Consider the following 17,911-nt stretch of genomic DNA (forward strand, 5'->3'; position numbering starts at 1 on the left):
GCAACACCACATGAATCGACTACACCGGCCTTTCTGTCAAAAAATTGCTGTCGCCACATGTTGTAACGCTAATTTCCTGTGAATAATCATTAAAATGGTAAGATTCAATCAAGATATCAAATGCATTCTGCATCTACATCGAAAGATTATTTGTAATGGCATATTTTTTCCAGAAACCCCTTATGTTGCAAGGGCACGAGCGTGCCATAACTCAGATCAAGTATAACCGCGAAGGTGATTTGCTGTTCTCGGCCGCGAAAGACTCCAAGCCCAATGTTTGGTGGTCGCTAAACGGCGAGCGTCTTGGCACATTCAATGGCCACGGAGGCGTAGTGTGGTGCCTGGACGTCGACTGGCAAACAGTAAACCTGATCACAGGAGGTGGTGACAGTTCATGCAGGTAAGCGTCTAAAAACTGACACGTTTTGGTTGAGTCTCAGTTGCTTCGTGCGCAATACATTACTCACGGTTAGATTTATTTTTATTTCTAACTAATACATGATAAAATATAAGATGAATTAAGAAAAAAACTTGAGTAACATTAAGGTTGATTATGGGCTCTGGTAATTGTATTTTATCCTTGTTTCACAATGTTGCTCATTGTGAATTTAACAAAAAGTAAATCTAGTGGTAATTTTCTTTTATGCTACAGCAGAATTGTTTTGTCACAAGCATTTTACATACCTACGGTCAAAACTTTTGCAGTGCGAATAATCTTATCAACAACATTAAGGCGCATTGAGATAACTTCAAATATGTGGTAATTTTGTAAATTGCAAATATGTACTAAACTAGCAGCACTTTCTTCTGTAGCAACTGTAAGTAAGATACCTTGGTAAGAGTTTCAGTAGTGTAAGTTTGCCAGAGTATGATGTGCTTAGAAATTTTCATAATTATCCTGCTTTTGAAGTTATCCCAACACCCCTAAGGTCAACCGAGGTAAATGCGTCTCTTGTGGTAAATGCGTCATTTGAAGATATTTTCAAAACGCAACATATTATAACTATTATAGCCATATGCATTAAAAGTTCAGTGACCACACTTCAAACAGAGAGGGTTGCAATAGTTCCAAAATGTTGCATTCAGAAGAAATCTTTAAAAGACACATTTACTTCTGTTGATCTTAATATATTTATAAAATTATGTAGACAATCTTATTCTAGTAACAAACAATAATGAAGTATGGTTGGTGCCCCTTTTACACATGTTTTTATTTTATATTATTTAACATATTCACTGCCAGCAACCTGCTAGGCAAGTTCTCACTCAGCAAGCCTTTAAACTGTAAAGCTGATAAACCATATAACTGGCTACACTCATAGTGCGCCCTAGTCACAGGGCGGACACGCCATACGTCAAAAATCATTTGCGTTTATATGTGTGCACGGCATGTCTGTACACGCGTCATTGTGTATTTGTGGGCAAGTCGCTTTACTGAGAGCACGCCAGATTCATGTTGTGGGGCGAGGTAATGCGAGTCGGGCCGGGGCGGTGCGTGGCCGTACTGTATGATAATACTATTTATACTATTACTTATTCTGTGCCCTGGTAGTGAATGTGAGACAAAATCCACTTTAATAAAGGGACTCCAATTTGTAATCTAGGGCACTTTTTTGGTAAGAATGATATTAAATTCTGTATCCCTGGGCTGGGTTGTAGATGTTTACCAGTGGTGCATAAATACTTGATCATTAATTATTTTTTCATTTTGACCTATAAAAGAAAGAAGAGCAATATTATTGAATAGTATATTGGTTTCTGTTTTTATAAATTCAAAAGTGATTTATAATTACACTTATTCCTGTTAATGCTTTGCAAAATTCAAACCTCTATGTGCAAACAAATTACTACTGTTGATACAGTTTCACATACTAACATAGGCTGCGTTTCGACCAGAAATGTGCAAGGATGCATTGCGAGGGTTGTGTTTAAGAACCAAGAGAATCACTGCATGCTGAGCAAGGAAAACAAATGAATAATATGCCACATAATTATCATGATGTAAATGATCTGATGATTTGTGCCTGTAATTATACTTAATCACAGACAAGACATCCTCTAGACCAGTGGTTCCTAACCTGGGGGTAATTACCCCCGTGGGGGTAAAACTAGTATTTTACGGGGGTAATAAGCTAACCTAATATAACAATGCAACAAACGTACACGTTTTATTTTTTATTACCATTTGGGAGGAGGGGTAAAATCAGGTTCCCTAGTTAGTCATAGAGGTGATCGGACTGAAAAGGTTAGGAACCACTGCTCTAGACTGAGCATAGTAGCGCTACCCCCCCTCTGCCACAAATATACCGCGGTAGTCTTACTCCATTTTCGAGTCAAAGTGTCTTTGTGTGACGTCCGTGTCTTTGAACGGATCAATAACGGAATGGGACTCGCCCACCTCGTCCCCCGCACCCCAGTATTTTTGGCAGCATCGGTTCCATGAAATAATTGCTCTAAACTCCGTCTAGAGGATTCCTAGGCTATGTACTAAATTAAATTTCAAAATGACATAACATGTTTTGCTTTTTTCCCAGACTATGGGATTTGGAGACCGGCAAAAATATAGCTACGGTGAAGACAAATTCCTCTGTGAGGACATGCAACTTCAGCTTCAGTGCCAATGAGGCGGCGTACACTACCGACAAAGCCATGGGTCATCCTTGTGAGGTGGGTGTTGTATACTTGGTCCATTATAAAGATGATTTCTATTTGCCTACCTCAGGGGTAGGCAAACCACGGCTCTTTGGAGGTGAAGAGCCACCGAGTGTTTATTGACCACTGAAAACAACATTTGTGGCTTTTTGAGATTCTAATAAATGGTGATTTCTAATGCAGCCTCTTCTTTAAAAAGTATCACTTAACTTTTTGCCTGAGAACTGTACATGACATCTGACTGACTGTACATCGTGATTGTGACTGAAGCAAATCGAGGATGAGATTTTCATAAAAGGAATTCAATGTTTGATGAAGAACAATGAACAACTTTGTACATGTTATTTAGTACTTTATGATTCATATCATCCTTGCCTTGCTTATTTAATTTCCTGTACATGAATTGAATTCAAAAGTCACTACTTTATTTTTAACTAATTTTTCATGTTTCATTATGTTTAAATAATGTGTTGAGAGAATGAGAAAATTCTACTGTCGTCAGTCAGACTTTATTTAATTCCACATTTTTTGCTCTAAAATCTGAAACCGAAGATTAACCTCTAGATTAGTTTTTTTAACATATATTATATATTACAATCATTACTCAAAGAGATATTAATATCATTTTAGGTGTTCATTATTGATACGAGAACCGTTGATGACTCCATATCTTCTGCGTCTCCGATCCTAAAGTGGGAGATCACCGACTCCAAGGTGACATCGATGGTGTGGGGCACCCTTGATGAGACCATCATCACAGGCCACGAAGCCGGAGACCTCATCCAATGGGATCTCAGGGTAGGCTAAATACTTATTATCTTTGAAGGAGTGTGCTATTTAAACTAATAAAATGTTACGTTAAATGTAATGTACGCGTTTATTTTATTATTATTTAGTTATAAAAAGTACATAAATATGTTTAGAACGTAATATTATGTCTGAATATCAAATACATACTTTAAAACCCAGTTAAAAACATATTTAATACAAAAGAACATCTATTCCACTGCAGAATTTTTCTCGGAAAACTGACAATTCGTTTTGTTTTACTTTCATACCTAGTTTAATGAACACTATAATCTAAATGTATAATTCTAATTAATTTGAATGTTTTTCATGAATTATATTAAATATTGTAAGTCAATATTTTGACGCATATTTCACAATTAGACTTTTATATTTATACATTTTTGTAATTACTTATTAAACTTTTAATCAAATTAATATTATTTGCACCAAATTTTAATGTTATATGTTAATTTTTTTTTATTTTATTCAAGAATAGTAGTATCATGTAAATTATTAGATATAAGATATAGTTATAAGATTGCTATGCCCTAACAGGGTTCATGTTTGATCCAGAAATGAAATACCTTAACATCTTGTAAAAACAACATGAAGATGCAATAAATATACTGCAATAAATATACTGTTTATCATACAAATAAGTTTGTCTTGCAAAGCAAACATCCAGGTTTCATTCCTCCATTTTCAACAGAGAAGTTAATGTTTCTTGAAACATATAGAATAAAATGTTGTTGCCAATATATACGCGTATATATTATACAGTAAATTTCCTTTATATGTATCGTGTATCAGGCATTTCCAAAAAAACTTACACAACAAACCACACCTTCCAGACTGGCAAGAAAGTACATTCCATTAAGGAGCACACGCACCAGATCAACGACATGCAACTGTCCCGCGACGGCACCATGTTCATCACCGCCTCCAAGGACCAGACCGCCAAGCTCTTTGACACCAGCTCGCTGGAGTTACTCAAGGAGTACAAGACCGAGCGTCCGGTCAACTCTGCTGCCCTCAGTCCCATTCTGGACCATGTTGTACTTGGCGGTGGACAGGACGCTATGGAAGTAACCACGACGTCTACCAGACAGGTAAATTCAATTTTATGAACTTGAAGGTAAGGAGTAATTTGAAGACGAATAGTTCCGTTTTTTGCCATTTGGCTACGGAACCCTAATAAAAAGGAACTCAAATGGTTAAAATTATGCAAATATAGCAAAGTGATGTTATAAACAACTTGGTTAATTTCTACTTGTGCTTTGTGTTACCACTAAAATAAATAATATATGACAATCTTACACATGTCATCTCTACTACTTAACATGATGATGTTATTTTGAAATTTGCTCCATGTATACAGGCAACGTCTTTAGGTTAAAAATTAATAAAAAACGATTGACACATGTTTAAATTTGTTAATTTCCCAGACTAGGTAAATAATTTATTTTTCATTCGTCAGGGCAAGTTCGACGCTCGCTTCTTCCATCTCGTGTTCGAAGAGGAGTTCGGCCGTGTGAAGGGACATTTCGGGCCCATCAACAGTTTAGCGTTCCACCCGGACGGCAAGAGTTACGCGTCTGGCGGCGAGGACGGCTACGTGCGTGTGCAGAGCTTCGACCAGTCTTACTTCGACTACACCTTTGACTACAACAGGGATTGAGCTGTTAATCCGTACTCTGTCCCAAAATGCGTTATCTTTGCGCGGAAGTATTAATTTTGTCACGATTAAATCCACACTGAAGAATATATTGTATGAATTGGAATGGTGTTTGATTTGAGGTCTTTATTTAGTAATAAGTACAGTCGGTACAGTATATTATTTAGAAAATTGTTTAGCTACAGGACAATTCGAAACCTTAAAAACAATGTACCTACTTTAAGTACGATTATTGACCGAAGCGTTAGCGAAGGTCTCCGTTTTAACTTGGGCAAATTGATTTCGAATGTCCGGATGTTCGCCTCAATTTTATTCTCAACCGATTTTTGTGAGCAGGTTCATTAGTTCGATTTTTTTCTGTCGTTTCGGGTACTCTCATATAGGAATGTATATACGATGGCAAGTAATAAAAACCAGACACTAAAATGTGCAACAGTTTATTATACAAAATTACATAGGGTCAATTGATAATTATTTCACTACATACTGTATTGAATACATCATTTATCCTTATAAGAAGTATGGGGTGGTATGCTGTGGGGGCACTTCTCGTTCGGCGTCGGGGACTGCTTGGAATAGTTTTGCAACTCGGAAAGAGACTGTTTTGAACTCCATGATGGAGGCGACGTTGCCGCAGCGATAGCAATAGTTGGGTGCCGACCAAACGGTCACTAGCCTCATGTCAAACATGTAATTGTAACCTGTAAACAACGGAGATGTTATAAATTGTTTCACGCGTGGACGAAATAAATCACTAAAATATTGGAAAAAATTGTACGCAGTAATTTTTGGTTACTTACACCTACAAACCTAGGGAACCACTACTAACTACAAATAACACAGGTAATTGAGTCGCTAACTCTCTTATCTTTAGCCCTTTTCTACCCTTCGGGTGTAGGCCTCCTGCATTGTACGCCACTCGTCCCGGTTCTGTGCAACCTGGAGCCACTTCTTCCCCGCAGTCCTTTTGATATCGTCGTCCCAACGCATATTGGGTCTACTTTGAGGACGCTCTTCCCCCCATGGTCGCCACTCGAGTAGTCGTTTACTCCACGAATCGGTCTTTCGTGCTATATGACCAGCCCTTCCCCAAGTCAAACTGGCTACGCGTTTTACAGCATCCGTGACAGGGATATTGCGAACATCCGCATCCGCAAAATCGATGCGGAGCTTATGCGGATGCGGATGTCGAACAAGTCGGTACAGGAACGTCTTAGCGGCGGCGTAAATGCTAGGTAATTTTGCCATTACCTATAACGAAATCGTCTAGATCCGGGAAAGTCGGCTAAGTTACTGTTTATTAAATATAACGCACCTATATTCTTGCTCAAATACTAAAGGTTTCGTTTTTTTTAAATAAAAAATACTAAAAATGTAATATTTGACGTTTTCTAAGTACCTAATCTTGACATCCGCATCCGCGGATGTGAGCCTTTAAATATCCGCATCCGCGGATGTCAAAAAATCTGCATCCGCAACATCCCTGATCCGTGACCGTGCTCTGCTGTCTCAGTCACATATTCGTTTTACGGTCTCTCATGCAATGTGATTTATGTGATCCCCACCAGTTTTCTCTATCGCCCGCTGGACAACGCTCTGTCTCTGACTAGCTACATGTATAAATCTCCATATTGGCTGATTAGTGATTATAGTAAGTCTCTGATACGACACTCACGTCAAAAAAATACTCTACAAATATACTCAGTTTTTACACCATCGTAAAAACTGGTTATTATAGTGTGTCAAAGGACTGTCTTATTTCAAACATAGACAGAGAGTCATACTATCCTTGCCTAACACTAGTACTAGCACCCAAAAGAAAAGGATGAGTATAGTTTTTTGTGTTCCTATTTACTGACAAATGGGTTTGACCATCTATAGCTTTTAATTAAAAAATGGACTTACCCGGTAATTAGAAATCATATTCATGATTATCGTTTGCCAGTTCCAAGAAGATAGCTGATTTAGTTTAGTCAACATTCCAAATGGAGTTAAGTATATAGTGGTAATGGGCTTAGCAACTTTATATATTGCACTAGCATAAGTTTCCCCTGTTTCTAGTCTATGGGATTATGTACAGTCGCCATCATATACATCGGAGCGGCCAAGGCGCTCACAAATATCTGAACACGCCTCTATTGTCAAGGCGGCAGAGTCGTGTTCAGATATTTTTGAGCACGTCGGCCGCCTCGATATATCTGATACATGGAGGTAGCCTCCAAGGGCACAACTCACCTTCATTCACGAGCTGATGGGCCCGGCATATCAAATTCAAATTGTTGTAGTTCATGAAAAGCTCAGTCACGTAGCTCCCGAAGAGCCAACCCGCGCCGCGGGGGCTCACCGACCTGGAAGCAACGTGAGGTAACAAAAATACGAGCAGAAGTATAAAGAACACAATCCTATCAAAGGAATAATAAGAGTTCTATGAACTAGTGGGAGTGAACGAAATGATTTCCACTTAAGAGGAAAGGGACTATGTCACGTGACCGCTTCTCCATACAAACGTAGTCCCCATTTTCCTCTCTGGTTATTAAATTAACCTTATAGATATTATAGAACATATTTTTACGCAATTTCTTGAATATTAACTACAGGTTGATTTGAACCCTTCGTTTGATTTTTATCGAGTTTTTAATTATTATAAGAGTTAGTGGGTTTTATAAAAATGTTTTTGCTACTAATAATTCGTATAATAATCAAAGAATCTAATAAAGTCAAACGAAGGGTCATACCTGTGGTTAAGGCCGTGCATCGAAAAATAACAGGATCTTAGAAACGTGGCAGTGGCTAGCCCCGGAAACAAACAGTAGTGATTTTCGGATATATGTTTCTTGACTATATGATAAGTGATTTCGTAGTAGTCGAAACACGAATGCTTAAAATTTTCTCGATAGAAAATAAATCCAAACTTACGTGTTCATTTTTCGGTTTTAGTTTCGTGCAACTAGAAAACACATCCATATCCAGCACAATCCACCTTACAGCAAAGGTTTTCATCTCGTCTTAACTTTCAAAGAACTAAATATTAACTTATTATCCTTTACCGATGGATTTATTATCGATTTTTGATTTCATGAATTCAACAGCAAACGCCCATTTTACGCAGTTCGGTTTCTCTTTCTGTCATGCGTCAAAGTCATAAATGCATCCTTTATGCCAGTAATGTTAGATGGCCGTCGTGCCTCAAAGAGGTAAGACCTATGTCACTTCGCGCAGCGCTCCGAATTACGTAAAATTTTAATATCCAATAAACGTTGAGTCGTAACTCCATTGAGTAGTAACGGAATCGGAGGTAAACCTATGATGGTGCCTTCTTACAGGCCTATATGTTACGCATGTGTGCGTGTTTGCTTAGCTACGTCATGCTACGTCGAAATCTATACTCTTTGTCAGTTACAACGGGTTAGGAAATTTCGACAGATATTGAAATGTATCGGTAGCTGTTTGGTATATAGCCATCAGAATCTAACCGTAACTTTTTGCTTTATTTTTGTTTGAAAATAAAATATCTATAAGAATATATTTTTTGCTTTTTTTCTATTGTAATGATAAAAATAAATCTAGTATGTTTCATGCTCAAATAATTTAAAATAATTGAATAAATATTATAAACTAATTGATATTATTCGTTTTAATTATTATATTATTAAGTTTGTTTGAATAAAATATTTTATTTCAATAATACGAAAAGTTATTATATTTAAGTACCACTAAAAAAAGTCCCTACTTACAAAAACTCACTTGCACGGGCCGGGGTTCGAACCCGTGACCTCCGGTTTGAAAGTCGCACGCCACTACAATTTCACATAAGTAATTTACAATGACATGATACCGTGGAAAAAGTGAATATTACAATGTACTGTGTTACTATCATTTTATAGTTTATTTTGGCTTGACAAGGAGGAATGAGAAAAACGTGCAGAGCGAGAGGATTAAATCTCTCTGTCCCTTTCTTAAAGTAGCCAATCCTAATTATGACATCTGTTTTGATATTAATTCTTTGAACATAATTTGTCGATGTTCTTTTTTATATCATCGAGAAAGATTTTTATTAAAAAAATGTGTTGAATTTATATGTTTTATTTATGTTTTTTGGCATAAATTTCATTACTTTTGACAAATTTTGATTGTGATGACAAACGATTTGATGTGATGTGTGAAACGAACCATGTGATCAACGATTTATCTAATAAAACTTCATTTAGTCGAAAAAAATAGTTGTCTACTACCGGGTGGAAAAAAATTATGGGCCCTGGAGGGAAAGTGCCTTAAAACCTTAAGTTTGCTCATTTTACTTAAATGAAACATTATTGTTTTTTAAAGAAACAACTGCATTCAAAGATTTTTGAAGTGAAAACTTCTTTAGCGGCGCTAGGCACTTTTTGAGGTGGGGAAAAAATGATAAACTCGAGACAGTGTAAGGCGATCATGTGACCGTAAGGTTTAGATGGCATTTAAATCAATAAAGAAAAACTCAATGACATTACATGAAAAAGGTTATAATCTTGTACGGGCTGAAATACGAGGATCTCACAGTATTATAACTTTATATCACTCAAATATAATTCAATAAAGCTACATCTTGATGAAATCGCTAATAAAAGTGAACTCTAGTACTGGTGAATAAAACTCAAAATATCATGACCAAATATATTTAGATGCGAGGTCTGCAAGGTAACTTTACAATTTCTATTCGAATTTTAAACAATTAACGCTATAAATTTGAATTTCGAATTTTAAACAAGCTCACTGACCAGCAATTTCGGAACCAAAAGTTTTCAATAGAAAGGAGGATGGGTCATTTATACATAGTGCTGCAGACATTTTGGACTAGTCATTGAGTTTTCACTTCTGTCGGCACTCCCGGAATGCAACACGTTGTTCTTTTTTTTAAATTCGCTTAGTCGCGCCCGGGAATCGAACCTACTTTTTCCACACTGTATAAAAGAACACAAATGCTTTTCTTCTGGTAACTTAAATGTTCTATCTATCTTGGTGATATGTCAATGCAATCAAATAATCTGAAAAAATAATAATAACCCAATTTATGAATTCCGTTCCTTCAGAAAAATGCGAAATGTACGTACAATTTTTAGGGATATCGTACTTTTCCCAGAGACAAATTTAGTTGGCTAAGACACATTTTCACTGATTTGGGGTCTGTACTAAAAATCTAACATAATATGATAAGGACTTAATCGTTTTAAGCTCAAGAGTGAGTTTTCCTAAAGCTTTTTCTAAAAATTATGTCTTTATTAACGTTAGGAGTGCACTGCAGCATGTCAAATGTATGCCAAAATGTCAAGGGAGAGAACAATAAATTAAGTTTAAATTCCACTTCCACTCATCAGCAAAGTGATATAAGTATATCAGCAGTTTAAAGTTATTTTAGATTACAAAATTAGCGCATCAAAAAAATCAAAGTGCATAGAAAAAAAGTCTCCTGAGTCATAATAAAATTGATGTCTCTTGGGTCACCAGAAAAGTCACCAGGGAGAACGATGACCCAAATCACATTTAAAAGAAAATGTAAATTTTGTGTACTACCTACGAACATTTTTCAAAAAACTATGTTTTTATAACATATTAGACCCAGGATAGATCTAATACCTCTTTTCGTACCCCGGATAAAATGGTCGGCGACTAAAAAAGTAACTGAAACGTTACGTTATTAGGTTCACGATGCCGCGTTGTACCCTTGCCTTCGTTGCGATATGTTTGGTAAGTCAGGAGACTTAAAAAATGAGCCATGATTTTGGGACATATTAACAAATATTTTTTTGAATATATATTAATTTTAGCGGACTTTAATAATTTACCAGTTAAATTAGATGTAAATACCTTTTTAGTTAATCGTTAATATGATATATTAGTAGCAGTAAAACACTTTATTGTACAAAAAGACACATAAAACATGAAAAAACACACATCCTTCGTATATGGTAGAATATATTTTTCACACTTATAAGTAAAAACCAAAACCGATACGCGATTGGGATACGCTCTTTTTGTATGGGATAAAAAAAATTCTCCTGGGTCACCAAGAAAAATCGACATATTAAAATAATTCAGTTCGTTTTTAAGTTCTAGTCAGATTGACTTTTTGGTTATTTGAGATAAATTACAATAACGCTTAGATTTGAAAAACATGATTTTCTATTTTGTTGCGATCGACCCGGGTAATAAAAATACGGCGAATTTGTACTTTTGTTTGTTGTCGTTGTAAAATGTATTAAAAAATAATGTAGGCTCCCCTGACAATTGAAATTCAAAATTATCCAGAAAAAGCGGCCAAGTGCGAGTCGGACTCGCCCATGAAGGGTTCCGTATTTAGGGGATTTATGACGTATTAAAAAAAAAACTACTTACTAGATCTTGTTCAAACCAATTTTCGGTGGAAGTTTGCATGGTAATGTACATCATATATTTTTTTTAGTTTTATCATTCTCTTATTTTAGAAGTTACAGGGGGGGGGGGACACACATTTTACCACTTTGGAAGTGTCTCTCGCGCAAACTATTCAGTTTAGAAAAAAAATATGTTAGAAACCTCAATATCATTTTTGAAGACCTATCCATAGATACCCCACACGTATGGGTTTGATGAAAAAAAATTTTTTGAGTTTCAGTTGTTCTAAGTATGGGGAACCGCAAAAAAAATTTTTTTTTTCTATTTTTGTGTGAAAATATAATGCGGTTCACAGAATACATCTACTTACCAACTTTCAACAGTATAGTTCTTATAGTTTCGGAAAAAAGTGGCTGTGACATACGGACGGACAGACGGACAGACAGACAGACAGACATGACGAATCTATAAGGGTTCCGTATTTTGCCATTTGGCTACGGAACCCTAAAAATGAGTGTTTCAAAAAGGCACCCTGTATTCCTTACATAACTAAATAATCTCTTATTCAATAAAACATATAATTACTAAACACTGTGATTTATTTCAAATAAATGCAAATCGATCGGATAAAAGATATTAATACCTACCTATACAACAATGAATACGAGTACAGTCAGCTGCAATAATATGTTACACACCGAAGGCCGTTTTGCGGTAGATCATGTTAGATCTTATTTGTAGAGCCATAAGAGCGTGTCACATATTTTTGCGGCCGTCGAAGAGTAACATATTATTGCAGGTGACTGTACCTATGAAAAATTCGAGGGTTAAAAAGTATTTCAACCAAAGCATTTATAATAATAACGACTATGGACGCCTGCAACCCCAGGGGTATTGTAACCCCATAACAATAAGGTTGAAATTTGCATTTAGTGACCGCAAAGTCAGGTGAGCGTAATCAAGTAAATCTGTTTTCATCATATTTTATCAAAAATAATCTCTTTTCTGTTCTTGTGCTATTTTCTTATTATCAATACTCTTAACTTATATGCTATATACGCTGCTGCTTCTATGCTGTTAACGTCTTCCAAAACAACAATAAATATGCAGGTTTATGAATTAATTATTTTATTGTTTGCTATTATGAACAAGTAACAACGCCATCTGTTTCAATTTTTTCCGAATTTAAGTTTCTGGCCGACCGCAGCGACCGCGTATAATGGTAGTTAACTTCTGTAACGTTAGATGGTGCTAAAAGGTCACACAAACTTCACGTGGGGCGCGAAGCGTTTCCATGTGTGCGTGTTAGCGGGGAGGGAAGAACTAGCGGGCGTGGTTTACGAAGCGCCAGACGCGGCTGCAGTAGGCCCTTAATATTATGTATAAATTATTAAATTGTGTAAACATATTTTCTGTAATGTCAATATCCAGGGTGTAAAATGGGAACTACGTTTTTATGGGGAAGCGGTCGCGTTCACTACTATGTTAACCTTTTGGACGCCAATGACCGATATATCCGCACCGTAGGTTCAACGCCAAATACCAATTAATCGGTCACAGAGCAACATAGACCTACGTTCATATGCATGAAGTTCAATTTCAGTTTTGACACTTCGGTGACGTGGCGTCTGCGTGACAGCTTTTGTGTTTGACTCGGCGTCGAAAAGGTTAACTACGTACCACATCTCTACGTCCGCCGGATCAGACCACAGCAGGTCGCAGAAGGCCCCCTTGTGCGGGATCTGCTGGTTCCTGTCTATGCAGCGGATCTCGTCGATCATCGATATCTCCGGGGACAGTCCGCCGTGCACGCAGAGCACTGTCTCGTCTATTAGCTGTAACATAGTCATATCTAACGTAAGTAATGGCCTCCTAGCCTAGTCGTTAGTGACCCTGCCTTATATTGTCGTCTAGTATGTACCCAAAACGCATGTCTTATTGAGTTTACTGTGGGGTGGGTCGATTTGTGTAAGTTTTCCCATTTTTTTTATAAGGCGGAGCGGGAATAATGCTGCGGGCCTTAGTATCCTTAGAGCCGAGTAGCCGGGAACACCTAACATTCTTTTAATGACCCTGTTTCGGTACTTTCGGCTGGCGGGTAAAAAAAAATAGGGACAGTTTATGCCACGGGTTCAGTTGGTATACTTTTGTATGTAGTTCGGCGTTCTCCAAACTTTTTGAGTTCTCAAAAAGGTGCTCACAAATATCTGAACACGCCTCTATTGTCAAGAGGTTAGTGCGTGTTAGATATTTTTGAGCATTTCGGCCGCTCCAATATACTTGATGGCGAATGTACATTAAACTTACCGCTGCCACCGTCAGTAGATCAAACACCCTACAACAGTCCTTCCAAGCATTCACATTGCCATATTTATTCAAACATTCATCGTAAAATCCGTACACTTTAGTTATTTGTGAGGTTTCATGGTTGCCCCTTAGCAACACGATTCTGAAATTAGATAAAGACGTAATGGTTCAACATATTCATCATCATTCGCCACCGCATCTTTGCATACTATGATAGTTGCAGATGTATTTAGAGGAGGTAGTATACAGCCTACATCAACTACGTATCTGTATAGACACATGGCCGATCGGCATTTCTTGCCACATCGATCATAGATGTGTCTTGACTCTTGGGGTGGTCCAGCAGCTCTGCGAATTCGTTCTGCTTAAGTTGGTCCAACCAGAGCTTGTCATTAGAATTATAAAGTTCATTCAATATTTTAAGCACCCCATTTTTAGTGTACTGCACAAACTTTGTTCGCGGTACACTTGTGATGAAATCTAATGTAGGCTTCGGTCAAGTTCAGTCACACGGACGCGGATCCGCTGTGTGAGCGAGACAGCGCTATACACCTGATTTTACAGTACATTATTTCGGGATGATTTTATATTTATTCCACCCAGAATGAGGAGCTCCGCAAACCAGCCAAATTTTATCCAAATATAATGAAATCAATAATCAACAAAAAAAATTGGCTCTAATGTGCAAAGACACCAAAGTACAACTCACCTATCTGGATACCTGGCTTTCAGAGCCATGAGCAAGGTCAGTGTTTCAAGACTATAATATCCGCGGTCCACATAGTCCCCCATGAATATGTACTTCGTCTGCGGCACTTGACCACCTATGTTGAATAGTTCTTCCAAGTCATAAAACTGAAATGCAGGAAAAATAATGTCAGATAATGAGGATATACAATGAGATGCTCGTTTGTTTAGTGTCACTATTTCACTTTTCTAAATAATAATCACTGAAATTATCTTTCTTCTAGATTACAAAAAAAAATTAAAATCCATGCGTGTGAAGTTGTGGGCAACAGGTAGTAGTGAAATAAGTTTACGTAATTTTTAGATACAACTTACAGGAGATTATATGAAAGACAAAAACTATCTGGTTTAATGTAAATAAAATAAACTCTGTCTAAGCTGTCTACCAACTTGAACAGAACAAAGTGAGGGAATGTCATTATAAATATATTTTTTCATATAAATTTGACATTAATGATGATATAACCACCATTTGTCATTGCAAAAGGCATGCAGAGTCCGACTCTAACCACATTCTGCGCTTATTCTTAATTTCTTGAATATTTTTAATCAATACTTTTCATTTTCATAATATAGTGCAGAAGCACACAAAAGTTTTGTATAATTATCATTCTTTACATGTTGAGATATTCTAATTTAGTTAGAATAAGCAGTTTGGGCACACCTGATCTATGATCATCTTTAAATAAAGTTGCTGGTACTCAACTTTTAAGTTTAAGTTTTTATACTTTACTGTGACTGCAGTTGTGAACCTATATTATAACTGTTTTATGTTTACCTGTCCATGTATGTCCCCACACACCGTAACAGGCGTCTGCACCGGCTGAACATTAGGCTCTTCAAGTAACAAATCACACACAATATTGCACAACTCCCGTAGGTCGTCTTCAGGCAGGTATTTACACCGCTTTGCGATCTCGATCCACTTATCCACGTCAGTCATCTTAGATATATTGTAAAGATACAATTGCGAGTTTAGTCCGTTCCCAGGATCTTGCTTACAGACCAGAACAAAGCTCGATGGCAAACTTGAACAAAAAAAGTAAACTTCTCAAGACTTCGAGATTAGGTAGAGGAGGATTGTTATTGTCGGCTATGAAGAAATGCAGCAGATTTAATCGTTTTTGTATGTGCAGTGGTTCGTATATTAGTAGAATGACTACAACAAGCCAAAGTGTCTTAACGCGAAACTAGGGTAGGGTGTAACAATGACAGTTCATATGCCATGCAGCCGTCAAAAGGACGTCACCTTCCTGCACAGATATAGAAAATATATACAAATGGGCGATTTCAATGTACCGCACCTATACTTGGTCAACCAGATCTTGACAGTAGAAAAAGGCGGCAAATTTGAAAAATGTAGGCGCGAAGGGATATAGTCTCATAGAAAATTTGAATTTCGCGCCTTTTTTTACTGACAAGATTTGGTTGACCAGCTATATATGTAAAGGCCCCAGTACACAATGGGCCATCGCCGGCCACTATCTATCTATCTATCTCATTCTACCGCATGGCTGCGTCCCTTGGAATGGCCGGCGATGGCCCATTGTGTACTGGGGCCTTAAGAGTGAGAAAGATATATAGCTGGTCAACCAAATCTTGTCAGTAAAAAAAGGCGCGAAATTCAAATTTTCTGACATGATTTGCTTGACTAGCTATACATTTCCTTTTAAAGCCTCAACAGACTACCGCACCACACCGCAACCATTGAGCAGCGGTCTAGGAATACCGCGTAGAGTCTGTGCGGTAAGAGAAGAGTCGTGGAATGTATGGCGTCCAATACATTTCACGACTCTTCTCTTTCCGAGTTCGACTCGCAGATTATTCCCACTAGTTACCACCAAAATTTTGTTAGAGTTAAATACTAATACTAGTGGCTGTGAGCTGTAGACCTCGCGAGCATAGCTTATTGGGACCGTGCACGATGACAGCGCCACACAGCGGTTTGATCAATCAACAATACAAAGATTTTAATTTATTAAAATAAAATGCAAAAAGGTATGTCTTACTGGGGATCGAACCCAGACTTTTTGTGTGCAATCAAAAAAAGCGATTGTTTACAAAACGCGCCATGATAGTTCTTAGCTAAGCTGACGAAATTCGGCTACTCATTCTCGAGTACAAACTAAATATCTAAATACCGCCTAAACCAGCAATACAATTTTTCTGCATTTTTTGCCATTTACTATGTAAATATGTCTCAAAAAGAAAATACTCTTATGATATCGAGAACATCCGGACATACAAAAGCAAAATGCCCGAGTCAAAACGTAGACCTTCGCTACGCTTCGGTCAAAAAAACAGAAATTATACTATTTATACTGTTTTTGAAGTGAAAACTTCTTTAGCGGCGCTGTGCACTTTTTGTGATGGGGTAAAAATGTTAAACTCGTAACAGGTGTCACGTAACCGTAAGGCGTAAGACGTAACCCTCTCATTCTACCGCGCGGCGAAAATGTATGCCTGAGCCTACTGTTTTGTTTTTATTCACCAAAGAACTTTAGTCATAACGTATCATAATCAGGTCAATTATTTAAAACTGGACTTTTATATTAAGCAATAAAGTTCAATGTTCTAATCTTGTATGGGCTCAAATACGAGGATCTCACAGTCTAGTGCTGCAGACATTTTGGACTAGTCATTGAGTTTTCACTTCTGTCGGCACTCCCGGAGTGCAACCCGTTGTTTTTTAGGGTTCCGTACCCAAAGGGTTAAAACGGGACCCTATTACTAAGACTCCGCTGTCCGTCCGTCCGTCCGTCTGTCACCAGGCTGTATCTCACGAACCGTGATAGCTAGACAGTTGAAATTTTCACAGATGATGTATTTCTGTTGCCGCTATCAAACACTAAAAACAGAATAAAATAAAGATTTAAGTGGGGCTCCCATACAACAAACGTGATTTTTGACAGAAGTTAAGCAACGTCGGGCGGGGTCTTGGAGGATATAATCAAACGGAGACGCCATGTCTGTAATTTTCTGTACAAATCAGTCTGCCGATTTTTGCGGGGGAGGGGAACGTCAAATGTATGCGTAACGTAAAAATAGCCATGTCAGATAAACGTCAGTCCATACATTGTGTATGACTGTTGGCCGCCTATTTTCGACAGAGGGGAAAGCCTGTCAATGGCTACTCCGTTTAGTTGTATCCTCCAAGGGCGGGGTCAGTACTTGGATCGGTGACCGTTTTTTTTGCTTGTTTTGCTCTATTTTTTGTTGATGGTGCGGAACCCTCCGTGCGCGAGTCCGACTCGCACTTGTTTATTAGTATTTAACTCTAACAAAATTTTGGTGGTAACTACTGGGAATAAAAATTTCCAGTAGTTACCAGTGGTAAAAGGTGGGAAAAAAAATTCCCAGTAGTTACCACTAGTAACAACTTGGTGGTAA

At 37.5% G+C, this 17,911-nt stretch overlaps 2 protein-coding genes across 2 annotated transcripts; one reads left to right on the forward strand and one right to left on the reverse strand.

The window, feature by feature from the left end:
• LOC134661624 (eukaryotic translation initiation factor 3 subunit I) lies at positions 1-5,222 on the forward strand. The gene is made up of 6 exons (XM_063517765.1): positions 1-97; positions 174-400; positions 2,535-2,667; positions 3,283-3,450; positions 4,293-4,550; positions 4,919-5,222. Exons 1-6 carry the CDS (start codon positions 95-97, stop codon positions 5,117-5,119), a joined length of 990 nt encoding a protein of 329 aa, XP_063373835.1. The 5' UTR covers positions 1-94; the 3' UTR covers positions 5,120-5,222.
• Positions 5,223-5,583: 361 nt separating this feature from the next.
• LOC134661595 (serine/threonine-protein phosphatase 6 catalytic subunit) lies at positions 5,584-15,689 on the reverse strand. The gene is made up of 6 exons (XM_063517731.1): positions 15,300-15,689; positions 14,484-14,629; positions 13,775-13,916; positions 13,148-13,302; positions 7,352-7,464; positions 5,584-5,817 (listed from the first exon to the last, which is right to left on the reverse strand). The coding sequence occupies exons 1-6, from the start codon at positions 15,462-15,464 to the stop codon at positions 5,627-5,629; spliced, it is 912 nt and encodes a 303-aa protein (XP_063373801.1). The 5' UTR covers positions 15,465-15,689; the 3' UTR covers positions 5,584-5,626.
• Between the last annotated feature and the right edge of the window lie 2,222 nt (positions 15,690-17,911).

The sequence above is a fragment of the Cydia amplana genome, chromosome Z (genome assembly GCF_948474715.1).
Source record: "Cydia amplana chromosome Z, ilCydAmpl1.1, whole genome shotgun sequence".
NCBI classification, from domain to species: Eukaryota; Metazoa; Arthropoda; class Insecta; order Lepidoptera; family Tortricidae; genus Cydia; species Cydia amplana.